The 21,402-nt window shown below is 42.8% G+C and overlaps 1 protein-coding gene across 5 annotated transcripts in view; it reads left to right on the top strand.

The window, feature by feature from the left end:
- The first annotated feature begins 21 nt into the window (after window positions 1–21).
- The window catches only part of RANBP10 (RAN binding protein 10), a 162,948-nt gene continuing 141,567 nt past the window's right edge, over window positions 22–21,402 (top strand). For 3 of the 5 annotated variants that reach the window (XR_011972860.1, XM_072636101.1, XM_072636102.1), the window contains exons 1-2: window positions 22–299; window positions 1,778–1,889. Coding sequence is in view for 4 of the 5 variants with exons in the window: in XM_072636101.1 (XP_072492202.1) it covers window positions 59–299; window positions 1,778–1,889 (353 nt within the window). In the remaining variant the exon portion in view is untranslated. Of the gene's footprint in view, window positions 300–1,777; window positions 1,890–21,402 lie in introns of those variants that run through there. The other 2 variants (XM_072636103.1, XM_072636104.1) reach the window with 2 other exon arrangements.

The raw sequence follows: 21,402 nt of genomic DNA, 5'->3' as shown, positions 1-21,402 counted from the left end.
CGGATCTGGTGCTTGTCTCCCCCCGCCTCTCTGTGACACAATAGCGGCTCCCTCCAAGATGGCGGCAGCGGCGGCGGATCCGGGAGCGGGGAGCCCCCCAGCTGGCGAGCCTTGCGGCGGGGGCGGCAGCGGCGCTGGCGGGCTCCCCTCTCCCGGGGAGCAGGAACTGACCCGGCGCCTGCAGCGCCTCTACCCGGCTGTCAACCAGCACGAGACGCCGCTGCCCCGCTCCTGGAGCCCCAAGGACAAGTACAACTACATCGGCCTCTCCCAGAGCAACCTCCGCGTCCACTACAAAGGTGCCGGGGTCGGGGCCGTGGGGGACGGGGGGTCCGCGGGGGTCCGCGGGGGTCCGCGGGGCCGGGCCGCCCTTGGACAGGGCTCGGGGGATCTGGAGAGAGCTTAGAGACCGCCTAGCGCACCGCCCCCTCCTCCATCCCCCCATTTCACAGGTGAGGAAACTGAGGCTCAGAGAGGGAAAGAGACTGTCCCAAGGTCACACAGCTCACCGGTGCCAGAGCTGGGATTCGAACCCGGGCCTTCCGAGCACCCAATCCGGGACCTCGCAGCGGAGTCTCCTCCCTGCGGTCTGAGCCCGCGGCAGATATTTGGGGAGGGGAGAAGGGGACAGAGAAGAGGGGAGGGCCTACAGCCCCTCTCGGCCCCCCCCAAATTTCTGTCCTTCATTCTTTCCCTTTCGGGCCTTTCTTTCCCTGATCCGAGAGGCTCTTAACGTGTGTGAGTGTGTAAGACACCGTGTCCTGCCCCATAGCTTTGTTCTCATCCTTACCTAGTCATAAGTAAACCTAGGTCTTGGATGTTTGGGGTTAGGGTTGGAGACCTAGTTTTAACCCTTTCCTTTTTTGGGGGGGAGGGAAACTGAGGCCCAAGGGGTCCAAGTGCCTTGAGCTAAAACTGAAACCTTTGCTTTTGAGCTCCACACTCCATGCTCTTTCCACCTTCCTTTTGTCTGTCTTCTCCGAATTCAGCCTGATTCAGTTTGGGGGGGCCCCCATCCCCCCCCATTTCCCTGGAGAAGGTTGTCCTGATGGCTTACTGAATCCCCAGGAGTCCCAGCAGGTGTCCCCTGTCTCCTGCCGGCACCTTACATAATGCACTGGGCCCTCCAGGCTCCCTGCTACACAGGCTTCTTAGCTTCTTGTAGCTCAGACTGCCGAGCCATTGGCCATTTTGTAGTTTTCCTGATGTTAACCTCTTGGTAGTGACCTCCCCAACCGTAGGCCAGAGGCCTGTTGGCACTTTTTCCTGCTAAACCTCCTCAGGAAGCCCCGCATTTCTTATTTAAGGGGAAACATTTAAGTAAATAGAACAGGGTATTGGTTCTCTCCCCCCCCACTTCCCAGATGCCCGAAAGGTGCCTGCCACAATTTCCTGAGGACTGACAGACATCACCTCCTTATCTTTAGAAGTCACACAGACACACAGCCTTTTATTAGGGAACATCGTTACCTAGTTTTCCTCTGTATTGCTGCCAGTTTCTCAGTCAGCGCTACTGCTTCTGTCTCTCTAAGTCCTGGAAGAGGTGAGACAAAGTAAAACCCACAGCCATAGCATGTTCTGTAGGTCATTGACATAGTTACATGCAGGGCCAGACTGTTAACTGATTGAATTATCATCAAATTCCTCCTTGTACTGTGTGAGAATTACTTGTGATGAGTCCTTGCTTGGGCTCCACTGCAGTAATCACCAAACAGGAAAGAGAGAGGCTGCTGTTAGCATTTCCTTTTCCTGAAGCTTCCTTATCCCTTTCTTCCAGGTCATGGCAAAAATCACAAAGACGCTGCATCAGTTCGTGCAACTCACCCCATACCTGCTGCCTGTGGCATTTATTACTTTGAAGTGAAGATTGTCAGTAAAGGTAGAGATGGGTAAGTTACCTCTCACACCAGTCTACCTAGTGTCCCCAAAGATGAGTTTTCCTTGTCAGTCAGGGTTGGAGGTCACCCAGTTGATGTTTGTGAGCCAACAGGTGGTAAGCTAGTAATGTATGCTGAAAGAGCAGAAGGCCCTTACATGTTGCCCTTGGCCTAGTTGATTGTGGGTTTTCCATTTAGCACTATTGTCTCATCTGGTAAACCCAGCTGAAAGACAGGTCTTTGCTAGGCGTGATGTAAGAGGTATGGAACCACAAGGGGATTGTCTGCTGCTCATTCTTTTGGATGGGAAGTTTACAAAATTGTCTCACATTCATGTGTTGGGCTTTCCCAACATATGGAAATATGCTAGGTCACTCTTCCGTCCTCTCCCCCCCTGCCATTATAGCTCTTACCACACTTGAGTCTGTTTCTTATAGGTTATAATCACTTGCAGATTTCAAGGGGAGGGAGAAAATTACGGATTTTGGTAGCATTCGTAAAGGCAGTGAGAGAAGACACAGACTGAGGAAGGACAAAAAGAAACTGTCTTTAAGTACTTAGAGAGATGTCATATTTGGAGAAGGAGGGACTAGATTTGTTTTCTTTGGTGCCATAGGGTGGACCTTGGAGAAATGGGTGGAAGTGGTAGAGGGACACATTTTTGGTTCAGTGTAACCTTAAAATTCCCCAATAATTAGACCTGTTTCAATGTGGAATGAGCTGATGAGGAGGTGGTGAGCTTCCCACAAGTAGCAATGGGATGACCAGTTGTTAGAGATGTTGTTGAGGATGATTTCTGAGGTACCTTCTAACCATGACTGTGCATCTTTGACTTGCCTCTAGGGAAACAATGAATACCAGTGTTGGCCTTGCTGCACCTAGAGGTGTTTTTAAGTGGAGAGATTTGAATACCCATCTGACTAGCTTTAAAGGGGTCTAATTAAAGTAAGCTGGAGTGAGGCACACTAATTCAGGGTACTCCAACACTAAATACACAGGAACTATCAAAGTAGTCACTGGGGAGAAAATTTTTTTCTTCTATTTCCTCCCTACTCCCAATCCCATCTGTAGCAACTATCTTTTTTTAATGGCTGGAAACAGAGCAGGTGTTTAGGTTGTGAAAGAACATGAAAGTAAATGCATTGGAAATCCTTCCCCAGTCATTGTTAGGTGTGCTGTGGGAAATAGGCCATCCCTTGCTAATGATCTGAGCTCTCAAGCTGCTTGTTCTCTGAGCTCCTGTGTAACTTCTTCCTTCCCATTCCAGCATGCACAGAGAGCTCTGCTGAGTGCTTTACCAGAGGGCAACCTGGTCAGCAGGGCCAGAGGCTGGCCTGCCTTTGTCGTCAGTAGGCATTAGTGAGCCCAGGTAGAAGCCATGCTGCTTATTCTTGAGTCTCAGATTACATATGAGTTGGAGCATCATGTTGTTGTGGAAAGAGGGCTGAATCAGGAGTCAGGAGATCAGGGTTCAAATCCCAGTCCCAACACTTAGTTACTGTGTGACCTAGTGCTACTGACCTCATTGTTTGAGCCTTGGTTTCCTCATCTGTAAAGTGGTGATGATAATACTTGTAATGTCCACCTTACAGGGTGGCTATGAAGGAATCACTTTGTTAAACTTTAAAAGACCATAGAAATGGGAGCTGGTCAAAGTAGAGGTTTAGAGAAGAGCTGTGGTGATTTGAACATGAAGTCATTACGTAGGGTCTTCTTACTTTAGGGGTTTTTCAGAGAATCTTCAGAAAATTTGGGGTGTGTGTGTGTCTGTGTGTGTGTCTGTGTCTGTGTCTCTGTATGTCTGTGTGTGTTTTGTGTGTGCATAGTGGTGGTGAATTTGTCTCTTGGATAGCCCAAGGAGTATGGCTTTGACAAAGGACCTAGATGAGCCAAGCCTAGATTGAAACTCAGCTGACAGCTCACCACTGGCTAAGACTCATAAACCACCTAGGTAGGTGTGCCCTGAAGGGAAGGAAGGTGCTGGTGTGAACCCTAGCAGGCCCTTCCGCCTCCTTTCCCGGGCACATGGGACAGATGTTGGTTGGAGTAGGTGGGCCAGTCTGACCACATTCACGACTGAGGCCGTCACCAGGCAGGAATGCTCTGGGCAGTCTCTTTTGATCTGGGACACACCTATGAATGGTTTTTTCCCCCTCATTTTGTATGGTGCTTGTTCATTCATTATCTCATTTGATCTTAGACCACCTCAGTGAAATAGATGGGGCTAGTGGCATTATTCACATTCTGCAGATGAGGAAACTGCGGCTTAGGGAGATGAGGTGATTTACCCTAAGGTCACCCAGTGTGTCACTATAGGGGTTCCATGACTCTTAGGCTAGATCATGAAATCTTCTGTTAGTATGCATCATAAGCATCCCTGGTAGCCCTCCCCTGGTCCAGTCATTTGCTCATCCCTTCCCCCCAACTATATTTAGAGATGTTTAGAACTATGTCAAAATCGTTTTAATTCAACAGATATCACAGTCATCACACATATTGCACCTCCTACAATTTTCCTCATCAAGAATTGGGTGAGGAGGGGGGATGGCTGGGTGGATGTTGCTGTTTTCTTTTGTTTGTTTTTTGATGGATATTTTCATGCTCTGGTTGGTAAACTCTGGAGCTGGATGATTTAGATGAAAAATGCAATGTTTAGGGGATGTGGTTTTTCTGTCCGTGCTATGTTGGAATTGGACATTGGTCCTAACTTCTCTCCCCACTGAGATGGTAACTTCTAATTTGCAAATTTGAGAATTGTCACTTTGCACAGTGTGCTTATAAATATAACATTCAAAAAAGAATTTCTGTATTTCAGTGTTGGGATTACAGAGGAGTGTGGTAAATACTATAGAGCTCAAATTTATTTCCAAATGCCTCTTGGTGGCAATGGGCAAGTTCTGAATTAAGAACTGAATCTTTGGTCATGTGACAAAGTAATCATTAGTGGTCTGCTTGATAGAAAATACATCCATACATATGTGTGGTAAATACAAAAGCCTTAATTGGAAAACTGAGCTTAGCGTATAATTTAGGGAATTCTGATGGTGGTGGCCTTTGGTACCTTTTGCCCCATTACCATGAGATGATATTTCATGGAGTCCTAGCAGACCAGATTGTGTGTTTGGGAGAAAGACCATCTGACAAGAAAACATCAGACTTCTTTTAGTGGGTGTCAGGAGAAACATGGCAGAGTCCTTTTAACTGACGTTCAGCTTCATCTTGTTAGAAAGCCCCAGAAGCACCAAAATGGAGTTTCCTCTGAGATGATCTGCGTCCTGGGGATGGCAGCATGCAACTCTGCTGGAATCCATAGTTCTCTGGGATGACACACTGAGGGTGGGGCTGGCAAACAGATACTATAATATTACTCTCAAAATAGATTGTAACCTCATCCAGGCTATAGCCTTCTGATGCATCATGTGTGGCTGTACCTAAGTGTGAGCCCTCTTGGAGGACCTCCTCCTTCCTCCCCCCACACTTGGGCTCATGAACTCCTCTCTTCCCTCATTGTTGTTTCAGTCTCTGAGTTCCTGGTAGAGAGCTCTGAATGGTGTTTGCCTTCTCTGCTGATGCTGACTCTACGTACTCTGCCTGGAGAACAGTGACTTAATTTTACCCAGGCAGCAGAGCATTGTCAGAGAGGCTGTGTAAGCAGGAAGGCAGTTAACTTTGTTTGGATCATGTGAAGTTTTTGAGGAATGAGGAGGGGGAGCCTAGTCTGCTGGCTTGCTTTAAAGCCAGGCCTCTTTAGTTCTGCCTAGAGGCCTAGTATAGTGAGGCTGTAGTTCCTTAGTTAATATAAAATGTCAGGCCTAGTGTTTGAGTACCTGGTAGTTGAGATGCTGAGGTTTGGCTTGAGAATGGTAGGAAGGGAGGCCCCCTCAGAGGTAAACAGATTGTAAATTTCTTTCATTTTCAGGCGTTGTCTTGTCTGAACACTCTAGGTCTAGGTCATGATGTTGTCTTGGCTTCACACAACCAAGAATCTCACACGTGCCAGAAGAAAGTGAATTCAAAGTTTCTAATTGTACCTAGATAACAATTTGGTGAATTAAGACTTCATAAAACACAGGCTTAGCTAGACATTAAATAATAGTGACGTATTAAATAATGGTGCTTAAAGGCCTTTTTCTTTGTAGATCTCTAGCATCTTCAACTTAGTATAATTGCCATAATGATTTAAGTTTCTTCCTGCTTCTTCCTGTACTGGGTTTGCTTTTCACTACAGTTTATGGGGTTATCCTTAAGCTGCAAAGCAGTAGAAGGGTTGAGTCTTAACCACCCCTGAGTAATAATCTCCCCTACCCCAGGCCAGCCAAGAGATCTGCAGCACTCTTACTGCCCCTTGGCCTGACTTCTAGACTCTCAGGAGAGATTTTTCAGGGAATTTAGAAAAGTTGTTTTGGGCCACATTGGCTGTAATGGAATTTGAGGCATTCTGGAATCTACCCTTTCTACTTCATATATGAGTTAATAGTCCATTTTGGGGGCTTAGAGTAAGGGAGGCTGGTGAGGTTCAGAATGATGTTCAGCCTCGCTTCTGGTGATCTCTGCTGTGGTCCAGTGTGGGGACCCCAGGTCCTACTTATGCCCCTTCTCCTTTAGGTCATAGGTATTGCTGAGTGGTGGTGGTGCAAATATTGAGTTCAGCCTTTCTAACCCTCACAGCGCAAACCAGGTGCCTCCCTCCAGAGTGCAAAATTCCAGGGAGCTATGGCTGTATTTTCTCTAATTGGAGGCTTCCCTGGGCCTCAGGCTTGCCATGGGAGGGTTTGCCAGAGCTCCTCACATGAGTCTGAGGTTGCTGCCTCTATTTTCACTCTCCAGTGGCCTTTCCAATTCTTTGAAATGACCCTCTTCTCAAAGCAGTGCTGTGTGTTACAGATTAATGGGAGAGATCTTGACAGTTATAGAGTAGATTGATATTCAGGCATGTCCTGGAAAAGGCAGGAGGTCACAGCCCCAGCTTAAGGCAGGTTCGGCTCCTTTGCAGAGTCTCCATGTGCCAGGAACAGTTGCACCACCACCACCATCCTGAAGCCATTCGGGAGGAGATCCAGGGCCCCGAGATCGGAGTTTGGATACCTTGAAGAGGGTAAGAAATTACTGTTGGGGGAGGCATAAGAAAATAAGAAAACATAAGCCTGGGTTAACACTGTACAAGGCCTTTCCTGCAAATCTCTTAAAAGTACAGGTAAAGTCCCATTGTAGTAGCTGTAGGGGACTAGCCATGTGGTTTTGATGTAATGGAATTTAGTTATCATGGATATGTTGCTAAAAATCCCATCCGTGCTCTGTAGAACCTGACATAGATAAGAGCTGGGACCCTACAGAGACAGTCTCTGTGGTGAATTAGCTGGTGATAGTGTGTGTGCGCGTGTGTGCTTGTATATGTGTACACACACACACATACACACATACACATACACACACACACACACATACACATACACACACACCCCTTCTATGTGTCAGTTTTTCCTCTCTCATTCTCCCTCCCTTTCCTTTACCTTCTCTTCCCCCATTCTCCCTTTTCTCATCACTATCTCCTTGCCTTCCTACTCTCCCTACTTTTCCTCTTTTGTTCCTCCCAGCTCTTGCATGATTTTTGTGGTGTTGAGGTGGGTGACTGGAGAGTTGTTTTGTTTAGATATTCGAGGTGGGAGGAGTGAGAAGAGTTAAATTTAATTTAGCCAACATTTATTAAATGCCTTCATTGCACAAGTACTATATATAGTATTGGGCATGAAAAAAACCACAGTTATTTCCCTCAAGGATGTTATGGTCTAATAGGGGAATATAACATGTATGCAGATAAGTATGATACAAGGTAAAGTGTGATGGAATCCAAAGAGAGATCTAGTCACAATGTTCTAGGAACATTTCAGGAGGAAGAGAACACTTAGTGGAGGAAGGGGAACCTGATCTGAGCCTCTAAAGAGAAGGCTTTTGGTGTGTAGAAATGAGGAGGCCTGGCTTCTGCCAATGAATGGATGCTGGAGCTAGCACCGTGAAGATGACATTGGAGCTCTGGGAATCCAGAGTGGGTGAGGGCAGGAATGAAACAAAAGATGGCTAGATAGGGCAGAGATAGTTTGTCCATCCCCTGGGAAGGAATTTTAACTTTATTCTAGAGGTAATAGGGAGCCACTGAAGAGTTTTGAGTGGGTAAGCCTTTTTTTTTTTGTAGTAGGAGGATTTTTGAAGTGAAAAGGTAATGAATTTGCATCTTGATGGGACTTAAACTCAGCTCTTCTTTTGGACAGTACAAGCATGATTCTAGAGAAGTGCGACTAGAGAAGACACCTGTATACCCAAGATAGAGTATCTGTTATATAAAATTTGTTGCAGTCATACCAAAAAAGCTGTGCTTCTTGTAGGTTTTTGCTAATATTTGGGAATATATTTATAGATTATAATACTTTATTATAGTATTCATTGGATGGGAATTCCTATCATATGGTTTTGGTGGTGGGGGATGGTGGCGTGCTGTGGTCCCTATTAATGATGATTAAGGATAGCCATGAGTTGCTCTGTCCCCTTTTCTGTGAGGCATGTTGTACCCCCCAGGCCACCTCCAGGATCTTCTTGGTCGTCCCTTAGTGGAGAACTTTTGTAGCATGAGCTTGTTCATTTCTGGGGGTGGGGTGGGGGGGTGTAGTAGGAAAATGGACAAAACAACTTCACTCCGCCTGGTAGTGTTGTAGTCTTTAGTGAGGTTCACTAGGTTATCAGCAATATACCCTGGCTCAAATTATTGACTCATTTTACAGTTCAAAGCCAGGGGGCTGCTTTTCCTGAAATGTTTCCATTCTTGGACCTAGAGACTTTCCAGGTTTTCCTCCTATCTCTTGTTGCCTTCTGCTTCCTGAGTGGGAGGGGTGGCCAGCTCTTTGGGTGTCTGATTGAGTCAAAGAGTGTTAGAATGAGGGGGTACATACCCACTGAGAATGGGCATCTAGTCAGACTTCATCAGTCAGATGAGCAAAATGGGTGCTAGAGAAGAGGTGTTCCCTTATGATATTGTTATTGATAGAATGCAAAGCAGAACTGAGTGTTTTGTGCCCCAGACCAGGGTTTGAGTTAGAAAGAGCCATTTCTGGAACCCTGTTTTGGGTTCTCATTCCATTCCACCTCTCATTCTTGAAGTTGTGGAAGCGTAGATCCTTCTCATGGACAGCAGGACAGTTCTCTTCTAGGTCCTGGAATCAGACTTCTCCTGCTTCTGGAACAACTAGTCAGAGTCATTTCTTAAAGAAAAGCATCTGAAGGAACAAGTTCTAACATAACTCCTTCTAGATCTCACGTGGTTCATTTGTGTACAATTGCTCCATTTGTGGTTTAAAGGTTTTATTAGTATTCAGTGGGTTTGATTCAGTCAACAAGTGGGAACTCAGTTATCTTGTTTGCTTTGGTATGGTGCGGATCACTCAGACTACCTGACCCTGGCGGGATAATCTTGTGTGACACAGAATCCTGTATTTTATCCATTTCATCATCGCTAGTCTTCATTGATTGCTTACTCTCCGGTGCCACAGTATTCATAGAGGTGCTTGTGTAGGCAGGAGGTTTGTCCCTTTGGTAGCTCTCTGGTGGTAGTGGGATTGATTTACCCTTTCCCTGTTTTTTTTTTTGCCCTTTCTTGAGGGTGCACTATCATTGATGCATCCATCCCCCTGTTGATACCCAGGAGATCATGATATATGTTAGGATAGTCACTGACAAGCTCAGTATGACACTTGAACTTGCTTGTGACCTTGGGAGGGTAATTTAACTTTTTAGGGCCTCTGTTTCTTTATCCGTAAAATGGGGGTAAAATTGCACTACCTCACAGTGTTGTGGAAAGGATCAAATGAGATAATAATGTGTGTAAAGCTCTTTGCAGACCTTAAAGCTCCATAAAATGTTAGTTATCACCATCACCATCCTCATCTGTACTTTACATGGTCTAGTAGGAGCACTGGGCATGATGTCAGAAGATCTGTGTTTAAATTTCTTTTCTACTTTTTATTATCCACATGAGCTTGAGCGAGTTATTTTCCTTCTTTAGGACTGATTTCTAATTTGTGAAATGACAGTTTCCAGGTAGGTAATTTTTAAGATCTGCAAGCTTAGGATTTGGAGCATGTTTGGCATCCTAGCCTGGAAGGGCCATTTTGTCATAACATGTTATGTGTTGGGCACTTCTGGTCAGATGTGGCAGAGAACACAGTCTGTACTTTGTCTGTGGAATCTGAGCCTTCCAAAGGCAGTTAGTGTCCTGGGGCTCCACAGTGCCAGGGCTGTGCGCTTCTTGTTCTGGCGTTTTTTGTCATCTTCTGGAAAGCATTTCTTGGATTAGTTCGAAGTGCTCACTCCTTCTAGGTTTTGTTTTCACTGAAGGGGTGGTGTTCCTATGTGAACAGACCTCACTTAGAGACCCTTGTACTTCTCAGGCCCAGGCCTCTCTAGCCAAGGCACAACACAGATCCACTGCATGGTGCCCTTCTCCCCGGCTTATGCCTGTGCCATCGCTGCCAGCCAAGGTCTCCCTAATCAGTTTCACTAAGGGGTTGCTTTTCAGCTTTCATTGGGGAAAGTTTGGCTATGGGGAGGGCTTGGTAGGAGGAGTTTTAAGCACATCCATGACTTCACTGTAACCAAGGGTCTTTCTTCGTTCTCATTCTTCATTTCTACTAAACTTGTCTGGGCAGGTCATTTTTTGTCTTGTGACCAAACTAAAGAAAGAGGTGAATCATGATTGTTTCCAGTCCCTTCACAAGGGCTGTGGCATGAGGGATTCTTTCCTTGGGTTCAGAAGAAGTTGTGACACATTTATGGAATACTCGACTCTTGAGAAAAGTTTGTCTGCCAAGAATGAAAGTCCCAAGATAGAAACTTGTGGAGCTTGAGCTCTGTCTCCTTATACAGCCCCCAGCAGCAGAAGGCTCTGGTGACTTTGCAGAGTGGCAAGTTTGTGGTCTCTTCAGAAGCAGGTTCAGCCCAACTCATTCTGGTGTGCTCCTGGCTGAGCGTGCACACACATGGGTGCACACATCAAATCCCTTGTCTGGGAGCATTTGGGGAATAGATGAGAATTACAAATGAAAAAGCTACTCAAACAGTCCTCAACAAACAAACATTTGATATATCAGGATCTTTCTGAAGAATATGGTGTAGGCTTTTGAACTGCCAATGTATTTATTTTTAACCAACAGCCAGAGAAGCCTCTATTTATTCTGATTCAAGAACTTTTTTCTTTTGTGTTTACCTGTCTTACCATAGCTTGAATTTAAACCTGAAAGCATTGGTGGGGAAGACAGGTCATTCTGAAGGTTTGGTGACATCATTCCTGGTTGATTAGAGTGAATTAAAAAAAAATGATTTTTATTGTTACCCCTGGTTTTCACATTACCTTCATTTCCAAATATATCCTTCTTTCTCCTCCATCTTTGTTGTAAGAAAGATTAAAAAAGAGAAAGCAAAACAGTTCAGCAAAATTAAGCCACACTTCCACCCTGTCTGACAGCATATGCAATGTTGCATACCCTAGTTCTTGTTCTGGTGATGAGGGGAGGGAGGTACATTTTTCAGCTCTTTGGAGCTATGCTTGATCATGATAATTACGCAGGGTTTTGTTTTTTTTCTCCAATTACACTGTTATAGTCATTGTGCATATTGTTTTCTTTTTATTTCACTCTGCATCAGTTTATTCATGCCTCCCTGCGCTTCTCTGAATTCTTCCGGTTCATCCTTTGTTGTGGCTTACTAGTATTCCATTACATTGACATACCTCAAACTTGGAGAGTGAATTTCTTTAATCATTCCCTTTTTAAAGAAATCATTTTGATAATAGCGATGGATATTGTAGCTCCTGAAATTGTGAGATTAAATTGGAGGTGAAGAGCTCACAGCTTTATTTTAGCTTGGTGGTGTAAACATAAAATTTTTTGTTATTGTAAGTTGAGGTTTTCACAGGTTTCACAGATTAAAAAGCACAAAACCATTTATTCATTTTCTTGGCTTCTCATTATAGAATTTGGATTGATCTTGATGGCCAGCTGATCTACTCTCTTCACAGTGAGTTAGATTCTTAGATGTTTTAATTAAAAAAAAATTTCTTTTTCTGTTCTATAATTGAGGAACATGATGAAACATGAGAATTTCCATGTCTACAGAAGTAGAAAAAATGGAATGTATGTAAAACTGTGACTCTATTACATTGAGTGTGCATTAAAAAAAGGAATATAATTCAGCATGTTAGTTTTGAAGCTATCCTACTTGTCTGTCTTGGAAATGCTATATAGAAATGTTCATTGTGCACATTGGGAGCACTTCTAGTTTTTGACATTGTACCCAGAACTTCCTGACTCTTCAGCGGCATGTGTTTTGTGCTATTGCTTTCATAACCAATATTGGGTATCATTATTGCCCGTTGTTATATCAGTGTCTCTTGGTTCATAACAGTTTTGTTTGGTCTTGTCATATCCTCCCAACCAGTGTGAGATGAATGAGGTTCTCTTCTTGACCATTGTAGCCATCCTGAGGACTGGAATGCTGATAGCTTCCTCAGTGGACAATCAAGGAAGCCAGCTAAGAGTGAAACTCTCTTAGTTAGCCCTCTTCTTCCCCCTCCACCCAGCATTTATCCTTGACTATCACTGGATCACAGTTTTAGAACTAAGTGAACCTTAGGAATTGTGTAGTACAGTAGTGTTCCGCTCAAATAGAAATGGATCCCTGCCCAAGCACAGCTTCTTAGAAAACCACAAATTAATGCTTGGTTGTATGGTATTTTTGTTTATTTTGTGAAATATTTCCCAATTATATTTTTATCTGATTTGGGCTACACCCAGGAGTTAGGTGAACGTGAGTTCAGAGGTGTTGAAGTCACCCCTCCCATCTTACAAATCTCCATTCCATTTTACAAATAAGAAAACTGACTCTTATTGATAAATGAAACTTCTTTTGATGTTGTTGTTCAGTTGTTTCATTGTGCTCAACTCTTTGTGATCCTATTTGGGGTTTTCTTGGCAAAGATCCTGGAGTGATTTGCCATTTCCTTCTCCTCATTTTACAGAGGAGGAAACTGAGGCAACAGGGTTTAGTGGCTTGGCCACGGTCACACAGCTAGCAAGTGTCTGATGCCAGTTTTGAACTCGAGGACTCCAGGCCTGGCACTCTATCCACTGCTCCACTCAGCTGCCCCAGGCTTCTTACTGGAAGTCTTCGTAAGCTGAGATTGGACAGTTGATCTTGCCTACGTCAATACAGGCAGTAAATGGCAGATCCAGGACTCAAGACTAGGTCTTTCACTGCCTGTCCAGTGCATATTTCCTCCCAAAGGTTTTTACTTTCAAAGCAAGCTGTGGGATCTTACCTGTTTTCTTCAAATTTCTGTGTACAGTATTTACTTATCCATGTTGAATTTAAGCTGGTCCTCTAACCACAAATCGAGTGGTGTCTCACTACACTTTTGCTTTTATTGGGTGTTTTCTGTTTCTTTAACTTTTTTCATCATTTTAGTCTATGTAAGCTACTAGAGAGCTGGAACTGATTGGCCTGAAACCTTGTTTGGGTATTGGGTTTTTGCTGTTTGTGGCGGGGATATAAGACATGTTTTCTGCCCTCATGGAGATTTTGCTGTTTAGTTGGGGGAATAATGCACAAATGACCAATAGAAAATTTAACTCCAGCATGCGTACTAAGTGCCTTTTTGGAGAAGACATTTCAAGGCTGCATGGACTACTTGAGAAACAATAATGGGGAATGATTGATGGAGAAATGAAATGGTGGTTGAAGACCATTTTCTGTTGCTAGTTTTGTGGCCTTAGACAAGGCATTTAACCTGTTAGTACTTCAGGAAAATAATATCTGATGATCTGCTCACCTCACAAGGATATTGTGTTATAAGCCTTCCTTTGGAGCCCCTTTATGAAGGCAGTATTACAGAACTGGAAGGGACCTTAGAACATAAATTGTCCAAAATGGATAGGACTTTAGAAGTCATCAGGTCCAACTCCTCAGTTCTTTACAGAGACAAGAAACTAATAAGAGTGATCCCAGAAAGCAGTGGTAGCTTTCCTGTAGGGATCACCCGTGATACCACACCTGCCAGTCAGTGAGCATTCGGATCTTTCTGTTTTCCTGAGGAATACTGGGAATTCCTTCATGGAACATATGGGCACTTAAAGGACTTGGCTTTCTTCTGCTCCAGCTTCTTGGGCCTGAGAGCTTGAGGATAGAGTGTAATTTTGACCTTCAGTACTTGTGTTGGATATTGAGGCAGTGTGTTGTAACAGAACACAAAATCTGGTGTCAAGGGGAGCAGCCTTCAGACCTTAACCCTGCTTCTTACCAGCCACAGGACATTGGGGATGTCACGAACTCTCTGGGCCTCAGCTTTCTCTTCTATAAAATAAGGAGGTTGGATTAGTTCTTTCAAGTTCTTCCCAATTTCAGACCCAGGGATCCTGTGATAGCCTTAGACTTCCCTCCTGTTCATTTACCTGATGACGCAGAGAGGTGGAGATGCAGGCAGACTGGCAGAAGGAAGTTGACACACACACCTAGGAGCTTTCTCAGTCCCCAGGTTTCAGTTACACATAGAGCAGTTCAAAACAAAAGTCCAGGTGACTTAGCAACATGAAGTTTGAAGTTACTTTAGCATTTGTATTTGGGTCCAAGATGGATAAAAGCCTTGTCCTCCAAATACCAGGGGTTACATTAACAGCCTCTGTCAATAACCTGGCTTTCCAGCATGCAAAAGTGCTACCTTTTAACTGTAAGCAAATTTTAGAAAACTTCAAGAAAGAGTTCTCTCCCTTTCTTAAGCACAACAGGCCAGGCCAGCATATACAATAAATATCCTGCATACATAAGATGTTAATGATTTTGGAGGAGAACAAATGAATCCAGCAATTATTAAGTGCCTCTCATTTGCAAAGAACTATGCCAGCATCTGAATATACCAAGTCCAAAAGGAAAAAATAGTTCCTGCTCTCACTTAATTTAGGAATATATTTGATCCCAAGATCCAAGCATTCTAAAGCTCTAATGAAGCCTTGTATTTTAGGAGCAAGAATCAGACCCTTTTCTACTTTATAAATTACTGAAGGGAGTATATAGAAAAATGGTTTCACTATGCTGACATGTCAAAACAGGAAGGTGCCTCAGGAGGTGGTGAGTTCCCCATGATTGGAGGTATTCAAATAGAGGCTGAATGATTGTCAGGGATGACATAGAAGAGATTCCTGACCAGATATGGTCAGGTGACCTTGGGTTGTCAGTCTATTACAGAGCCCTGATGATGCAGTTCAGTTGAATTCAGTAAACATTAAGTATGTACACCTGACCAGGCGCTAACTCTGCAAAGAAAAAACAAGTTTCCAAGAAAAGTTTTTTCTCCCATTCTAAATGCAGAAACACAGTGGCCCCTATCCTCCTTTGACTTAAGTGCAGCCTCTAAGTAGAGAAGTAACTACAAGGGGATTTAGGAGAAAACAGCTAAGAGCCCATAACTTGCTCTAAAAATGGGGACCTTTGGGAAGATACATGTACTGGACAAGGACTCAAAGAGCTGGGCTGGAGTCCTGGCCCTGCTGTTAGCTGCTTGTATTGTCTTAGGCAGGTCCTTGGTCCTCTTTGGGCCTCAGTTTCCTCATCTGAACAAAATAAATAGGCTGAGCTTGATGGTCTATCATTGGACATTGCCTCATTTGGGGTTCTTTGACTGGGAAGATCTCCGGGTGAATGCCATTTCTAAGTAAGGAATCCGTAGGTATTTCCCTTTCTTAAACATCCCTGTCAGTGAAATGGTATGAGGTGTAATCCTGAATTGATGAAGAGTTGCCCTTTCAATGGGCATTGCTGGCTGCAGATGCTCCAAGAAAGAGGTTTGTCCAGCAGAGAGGGTTATCTAGTAGAATAATCATGGAGCTTATTTCTCTGTTATTAGCAAGGACAGACTTTGAATCATTCCTAGTATGTATGTGCCTAGCATTTCCCTAGGCAGAGTTGTTGTGTTTGTCCTTCATTCTCGAAGAAGACCATGACATCAAGATGATGACATGACTTGCAGTTGACTTTGATTTGAGTGAGGGAGGGCTGTGCAAGGTCACCAGCCTCGCTTTCTTCTCCTGATCCGTCTGGGTCCAGTGGCCTGATATTCATTAGGACTACTGGAGATGACTCAGGATGCAATGTGAGACCCTGGCCCTTTCAGGCTAAGTTCTTATCACATTCTCACTTTGAGTGAGATATACCCATTTAATGGAATTCATAGACTGGACAACAAGTCCTTACCCACCTAGCACAGAGTGAATGTCATTCCTAAATCTTAATTGTTTCTCTTTTACCCAGGAACCCCGAGGGTCTTCCCCTCCCAGTTTGATTTTATTTTATTTTTTGACTAAAGGGGCCATTCCTTGAGTAATTACTTTTTTATTTTATTTGTTTGTTTGTTTTCAGTTTTCTTTTTTTAAAATTAATTTTATTTATTTTCAGTGTTCTACAATCACTACCATATAACTTAGATTTTTTCCCCTCTCCTCCCCCTTACCTACCCCTCCCTTCCCTAGATGGAATAAAATTTTATATAGGTGCTACACAGAAAAAACTCTCGCACACTATGGTCATTGCTGTGCACACAGTTGCTCCGTTTGCTCAGCATCAGATCATATAAGTCTTTCCTGGCCTCTCTGAAGTCTTCCCGTTCATCATTTCTCATAGCACAATAGTATTCCATTACATTCATATACCACAACTTGTTCATCCATTCCCCAATTGATGGGCATCCCCTTGATTTCCAGTTTTTGGCCACCACAAAGAGTGCTGCTATAAATATTCTTGTACATGTGGGATCCTTTCCCATTTTTATGGTCTCTTGGGGATACACAGAAGTGATATAGCTGGGTCAAAGGGTATGCATATTTTTGTAGCCCTTTGGGCATAGTTCCAAATTGCTCTTCGGAATGGTTGGATCAGTTCACAGTTCCCCCAACAATGAATTAGTGTTCCAACTCTCCTGCATCTTCTCCAACATTTATTGTCTTCCTGTTCTTTCATGTTTACCAATCTGATAGGTGTGATGTGGTACCTCAGAGTTGTTTTGATTTGTATCTCTCTAATCAATAGTGATTTAGAGCATTTTTTCATATGACTATAGATATCTTTAATTTCTTCCTCTGAAAACTGCCTGTTCATATCCTTTGACCATTTATCATTTGGGGAATGACTTGTATTTTTGTACATTTGACTCAGTTCTCTGTATATTCTAGAAATGAGGCCTTTATGACAGACACTAGTTGCAAAAATTCTTCCCCAGTTTTCTGTATCCCTGCGAATCTTAGTTGCATTGGGTTTGTTTGTGCAAAAACTTTTCAGTTTAATGCAATCAAAATTACCCATCTTGCATTTCATAATGCTTTCTATCTCTTCTTTAGTCAAAAATTCTTCCCTTCTCCATAAATGTGGCAAAGTGGGTGTTGAGAGGTTAAGTGACTTGCCCAGTGTTTTATAGCCAGCATGTGTGAAAGGCTAGATTTGAATCCAGAGCTCCCTGACCTTCCTTTGTCATGGCTTTCAAAATGCTTTAGATCAACCACTTGTTGATGGTGGTTGTTACTGCTCCTGTTTTTTGTTTTGAAATTTTTTGTTCTAAGGAATGGTTCTCTTAGGGGGTGGGGGATGAGGGGATATAAAAACAAAAGATGTGAATAAAAATCTGCATTTTAAAAATGCTTTAAATCAAGTTGGGGAGGCAAAGTTATTGATGACTCCAGTAACAATATTGGACAAATTGCTTAACTTCTGTGGACCTTAGTTTCTTCATCAATAAAATTAATCATCAATAAACATTTATTAAGTGCCTGCTATGTAAGTGTCAGGCACTCTGCTGGAGATACAAAAACAGCAAAAGACAGTTCCTACCCTCAAGGAGTTCACAATCATGAAAACAAGCAGGTGAACTGAAAGTAATTAACAGAGGGAAGAACTAGAATAGGGGGTAGGAAAGGCTTCCTGTAGAAGATGAGATGTGAAAGGAACCTAGGGAGGTCAGGAGTCAGAGTGGAAGAGGCTTGGCAGATAGTCACATCTCAAGCCAAGAAAATGCCTGGAGCTGACATGGAGAATCAGCTTTGTAGGAGAAACATCCCAGAGGCCAGTGTGCCTGGATCAAAGCATATGTGTAGGGGCATAAGGTTATAAAGGGCTAAAGTATGCCAAAAGGAGACAGTTGAAGTAAGGTCCCTTGTGGATCTAAATTTTGTGATTTCTGTGATCTCTGTGATCCTTATGTCTTCTCCAAAGGCTGTTTCCAGGTTACTGAGGGAATTCTTCACCCAGCACAGTGCTTTGTATTGTAAATAGGTGTTCAATGAATGTTGAGAATGATGAGGAGTCATGCATGGTAATTGCCCTTTTTTGCATTGGAGCCTTCATCAATGGTTTGACAAACACCTTTATCTCAGACTTTTTTCTTATGACACCATGAAGACTGATGAGTTTCTCTTATTTGGTGAATTAGTAAGTTTGCACCCAGGTAGCATGACTTAACTTGGGGAGTTGTTGGGTGGTTAAAGAGGGTTTCTGCTGAAGCCCTCATGAATGAATGAGCAGCTTACTAAATGAACTGTCATGACCATTCTGGTCACACGAAGAAATAGTTAGTTCTATAGTCCTTTCCCACCAAAGGAACAGCTATGGGGTGTATGTGAGGCAATTTGCTACTTGGTTGTTCCAGAAGTTGAAAGGACAGAAGCCTACCTTTGGGAGCCTCTGAAGTATAAATGCTGGAGAAAAATATTTGTGTTACCATTTTTCTTGGGAAAAGGTTCATCCTATAACCTGATGGGAAATCTACCAGCATTATCAACTTCCCCTTGTAAGCAGGCAATTGGTTGACCATGTTTACATCTCTTTTTTGAGCTAGGCATAGCCTGATTAGGTATTAGCATTTGCATATTTGTAGAGTTTAAGAGACCAATTGTACATTCCAAGGACTATATAGAAAATAAGCCAACTTGTCTTTTTACAGTAGGGAATACTGCTCCAAATTCTGTTTATTTTTCTTTAGCTTTCTGCATTTGTTAAATTCAGTGACGTTTTTGACAGACCTTGTTTTTTTTCCTTTGCTTGCTTATGACAACTAGGTCATAATACTTTTTGGTCTCTGAGCAGTGTCCTGTATCATATTGAGACAGTGGGTCTTGGAGCAACTGGGACAGCTTAGGGAGACCTCCTTCACCACCAGATCCTGGTTCCATAGAAGGCATCTATTCTCTGATTGCCAAACAATTCACTCAAAGCAGACTTTGCCTTTCAGAAGAGGAGCTACATTCCCCTTGATGTCTGGTTCAGTGTTATCATCTATCCCACCTGTAGTTAACCATTCTCCAAAACAGCATGCTAATCAAATGCCCCATGCAGACTTCCTTTGAATTGATTGGTGAGATAGAGTTGCATTGATATCTCATTCATCTGGCATTGTTGAGCAGTGAAGTGTTCCTACAGAAGTTTTACAAATAACTAAAGCTTATTCCTTTGAGTGCCAAATCTTTTTTAAAATTTCAACCATTTTGAATGAAAATCTCTCTAAAATATATCTCATACATCTCTGCTTCCTTTTTTTTAAAGTTTTTTATCTTCTAGTGTTTTAAAGTGTTTTATCTTCTAGTAATTTTCCAATAGATTCTTTCAGATCCCTTCTTTCTTAACAAAGAAAAACAGTTAAATAAAACCAACCAGTACATTTGAATCATAGCTTATGCAACATTCTACACTTAGTCCTTGGCCTCTTTATAGAGAGGAGAAAGGTTTGTTTTATCACTTGTTCTTCTGAAATAAAATTGGTTATCATATTCAATCTGAGACTAGCTGCCTCTTAGCATAGTTTTCATTTATATTATTGTCGTTTTTGTTTATGTCTTTCTTTGGTTTCTGCTGTCTTAAGCAATATAATGAACATAATTTAACCTTTCCCTAATGACTTAGCATCATCATGAACAGTATTTATCATTATATGCTGTAATGCCGGCTTACCACACCACCCACTCTCTCCCTCTGTCCCCCGCCAAATGACCTCAAACTTAGGTGCTTTTTATATTCTTCCTTCTTCTCAGTCTATGTGTCATCATTTTTTACTGTGGGCAGTGAACCTGCATCTAGCAGTGTCCTCTACTCACACCTCTAACTTGCTTCTAATCTATTAGAGGCTATGAAACCAAATAACACTACTGGTTAGAATTATTTGTAAAGCAAGATTAAGTAGCCTCTAAGTGAGGATCTGGAGGGCTTACTGAATCTGTGACCTTTGTGATACAGCGCCAGCATCTAGGACAGCACTCAGTGCCTTGTTTTTATTTGTGACACGATGATATATTGTGACTGTTTGGAGGCCTTTGGGGCTTTCTTCTCAGTTTTCAACTGTTTTTAGTAGTAGAGATTGCTGTGTGTATAACTTGATTAATCCATTATTTCCTCATCTACTTGCCTAAAGGAATAATGATATGCATGTCTGTGTACATAGATCTACACACATACATGTATACATGTATGTGTATGCATGTAAGCATGTTAGCTTATATGTGTGTGTATATGCACATGCACATTAACGTGTGTGTGTGAGAGAAATGCTCCAGGAATGCTTGGAATGAGGAAGTTTTCACTGTAATATTTAGCTAGAGGTAGTTCCATGTTCAGCCTTTGACAGAATCACAGAATCTCAAGGTTGAAAGGGATGGTCCATTCCATACCTGAATCTGCCAGTCAATGCTCATATTCTAAGGCACTTTGCCTAGATGCTGGGGATACAGATATGATCAGAAAACTTTCCTGGCAAGAATCTTGTCTTGCTCAGTGAGCTCTCCAGGCAGCATTGTCGGGGTTCTTGTGGAGAGAAAGAAGACCAGACCTTGGAGGCCTGGCCTTGCCACTTACTAGCTTTGTGACTTTCACAAATCCTTTAACCTTTAACCTTTGCCGTCTTTTAGCTTGAATGTTTCTTGAGGGTCTCATCTACAGATTTTGTCAAGTTCTCATACCTAATGTTTAGCATGTAGTAGATGCTTCATGAATATTTGTAAATTTTTGAAGAACCTCTTTGAACTTTATTCTTTCATCTGTAAAATGAGTAGTTATACTGCTTACCTCCCAGGGTTATTTTGAGGTTCAGATGAGATAAAGTTTGTAAAATGCTTGTTAAATTTACTTGGAGAAGACTATGTCCAAAATATTCATTATCCTTGGGGCAAACTGAACTTGGCTAGATTGAGTCTCAGAGGATGGACATACACAGTCTGTCCATATTCAGAGCCCTTCCAATCACAACTGTGTTCTTCTGAAAATCTTTGTGAACCCATGGTTGCCTCTGCCACAGTGACTCAATAGAGAGGTACTTAAGTGGGGTGATTCAGCAGGGAGATAACACATTTACAAATGTAGTTGTGTTCTTCTGGGACTTTTCTCAAGAGAAAGTCAGAACCTTGGTGTAATAGTGAAACTTATCTGGGTTTTCTAGGTCTTTGGAACTGTTGCTTAGTAAACT

The sequence above is a fragment of the Notamacropus eugenii genome, chromosome 1 (assembly GCF_028372415.1).
Source record: "Notamacropus eugenii isolate mMacEug1 chromosome 1, mMacEug1.pri_v2, whole genome shotgun sequence".
In the NCBI taxonomy this organism is placed as follows: domain Eukaryota; kingdom Metazoa; phylum Chordata; class Mammalia; order Diprotodontia; family Macropodidae; genus Notamacropus; species Notamacropus eugenii.
Note: the sequence above shows the minus strand (reverse complement) of the source record. Positions and strands in the feature narration are given on the sequence as shown.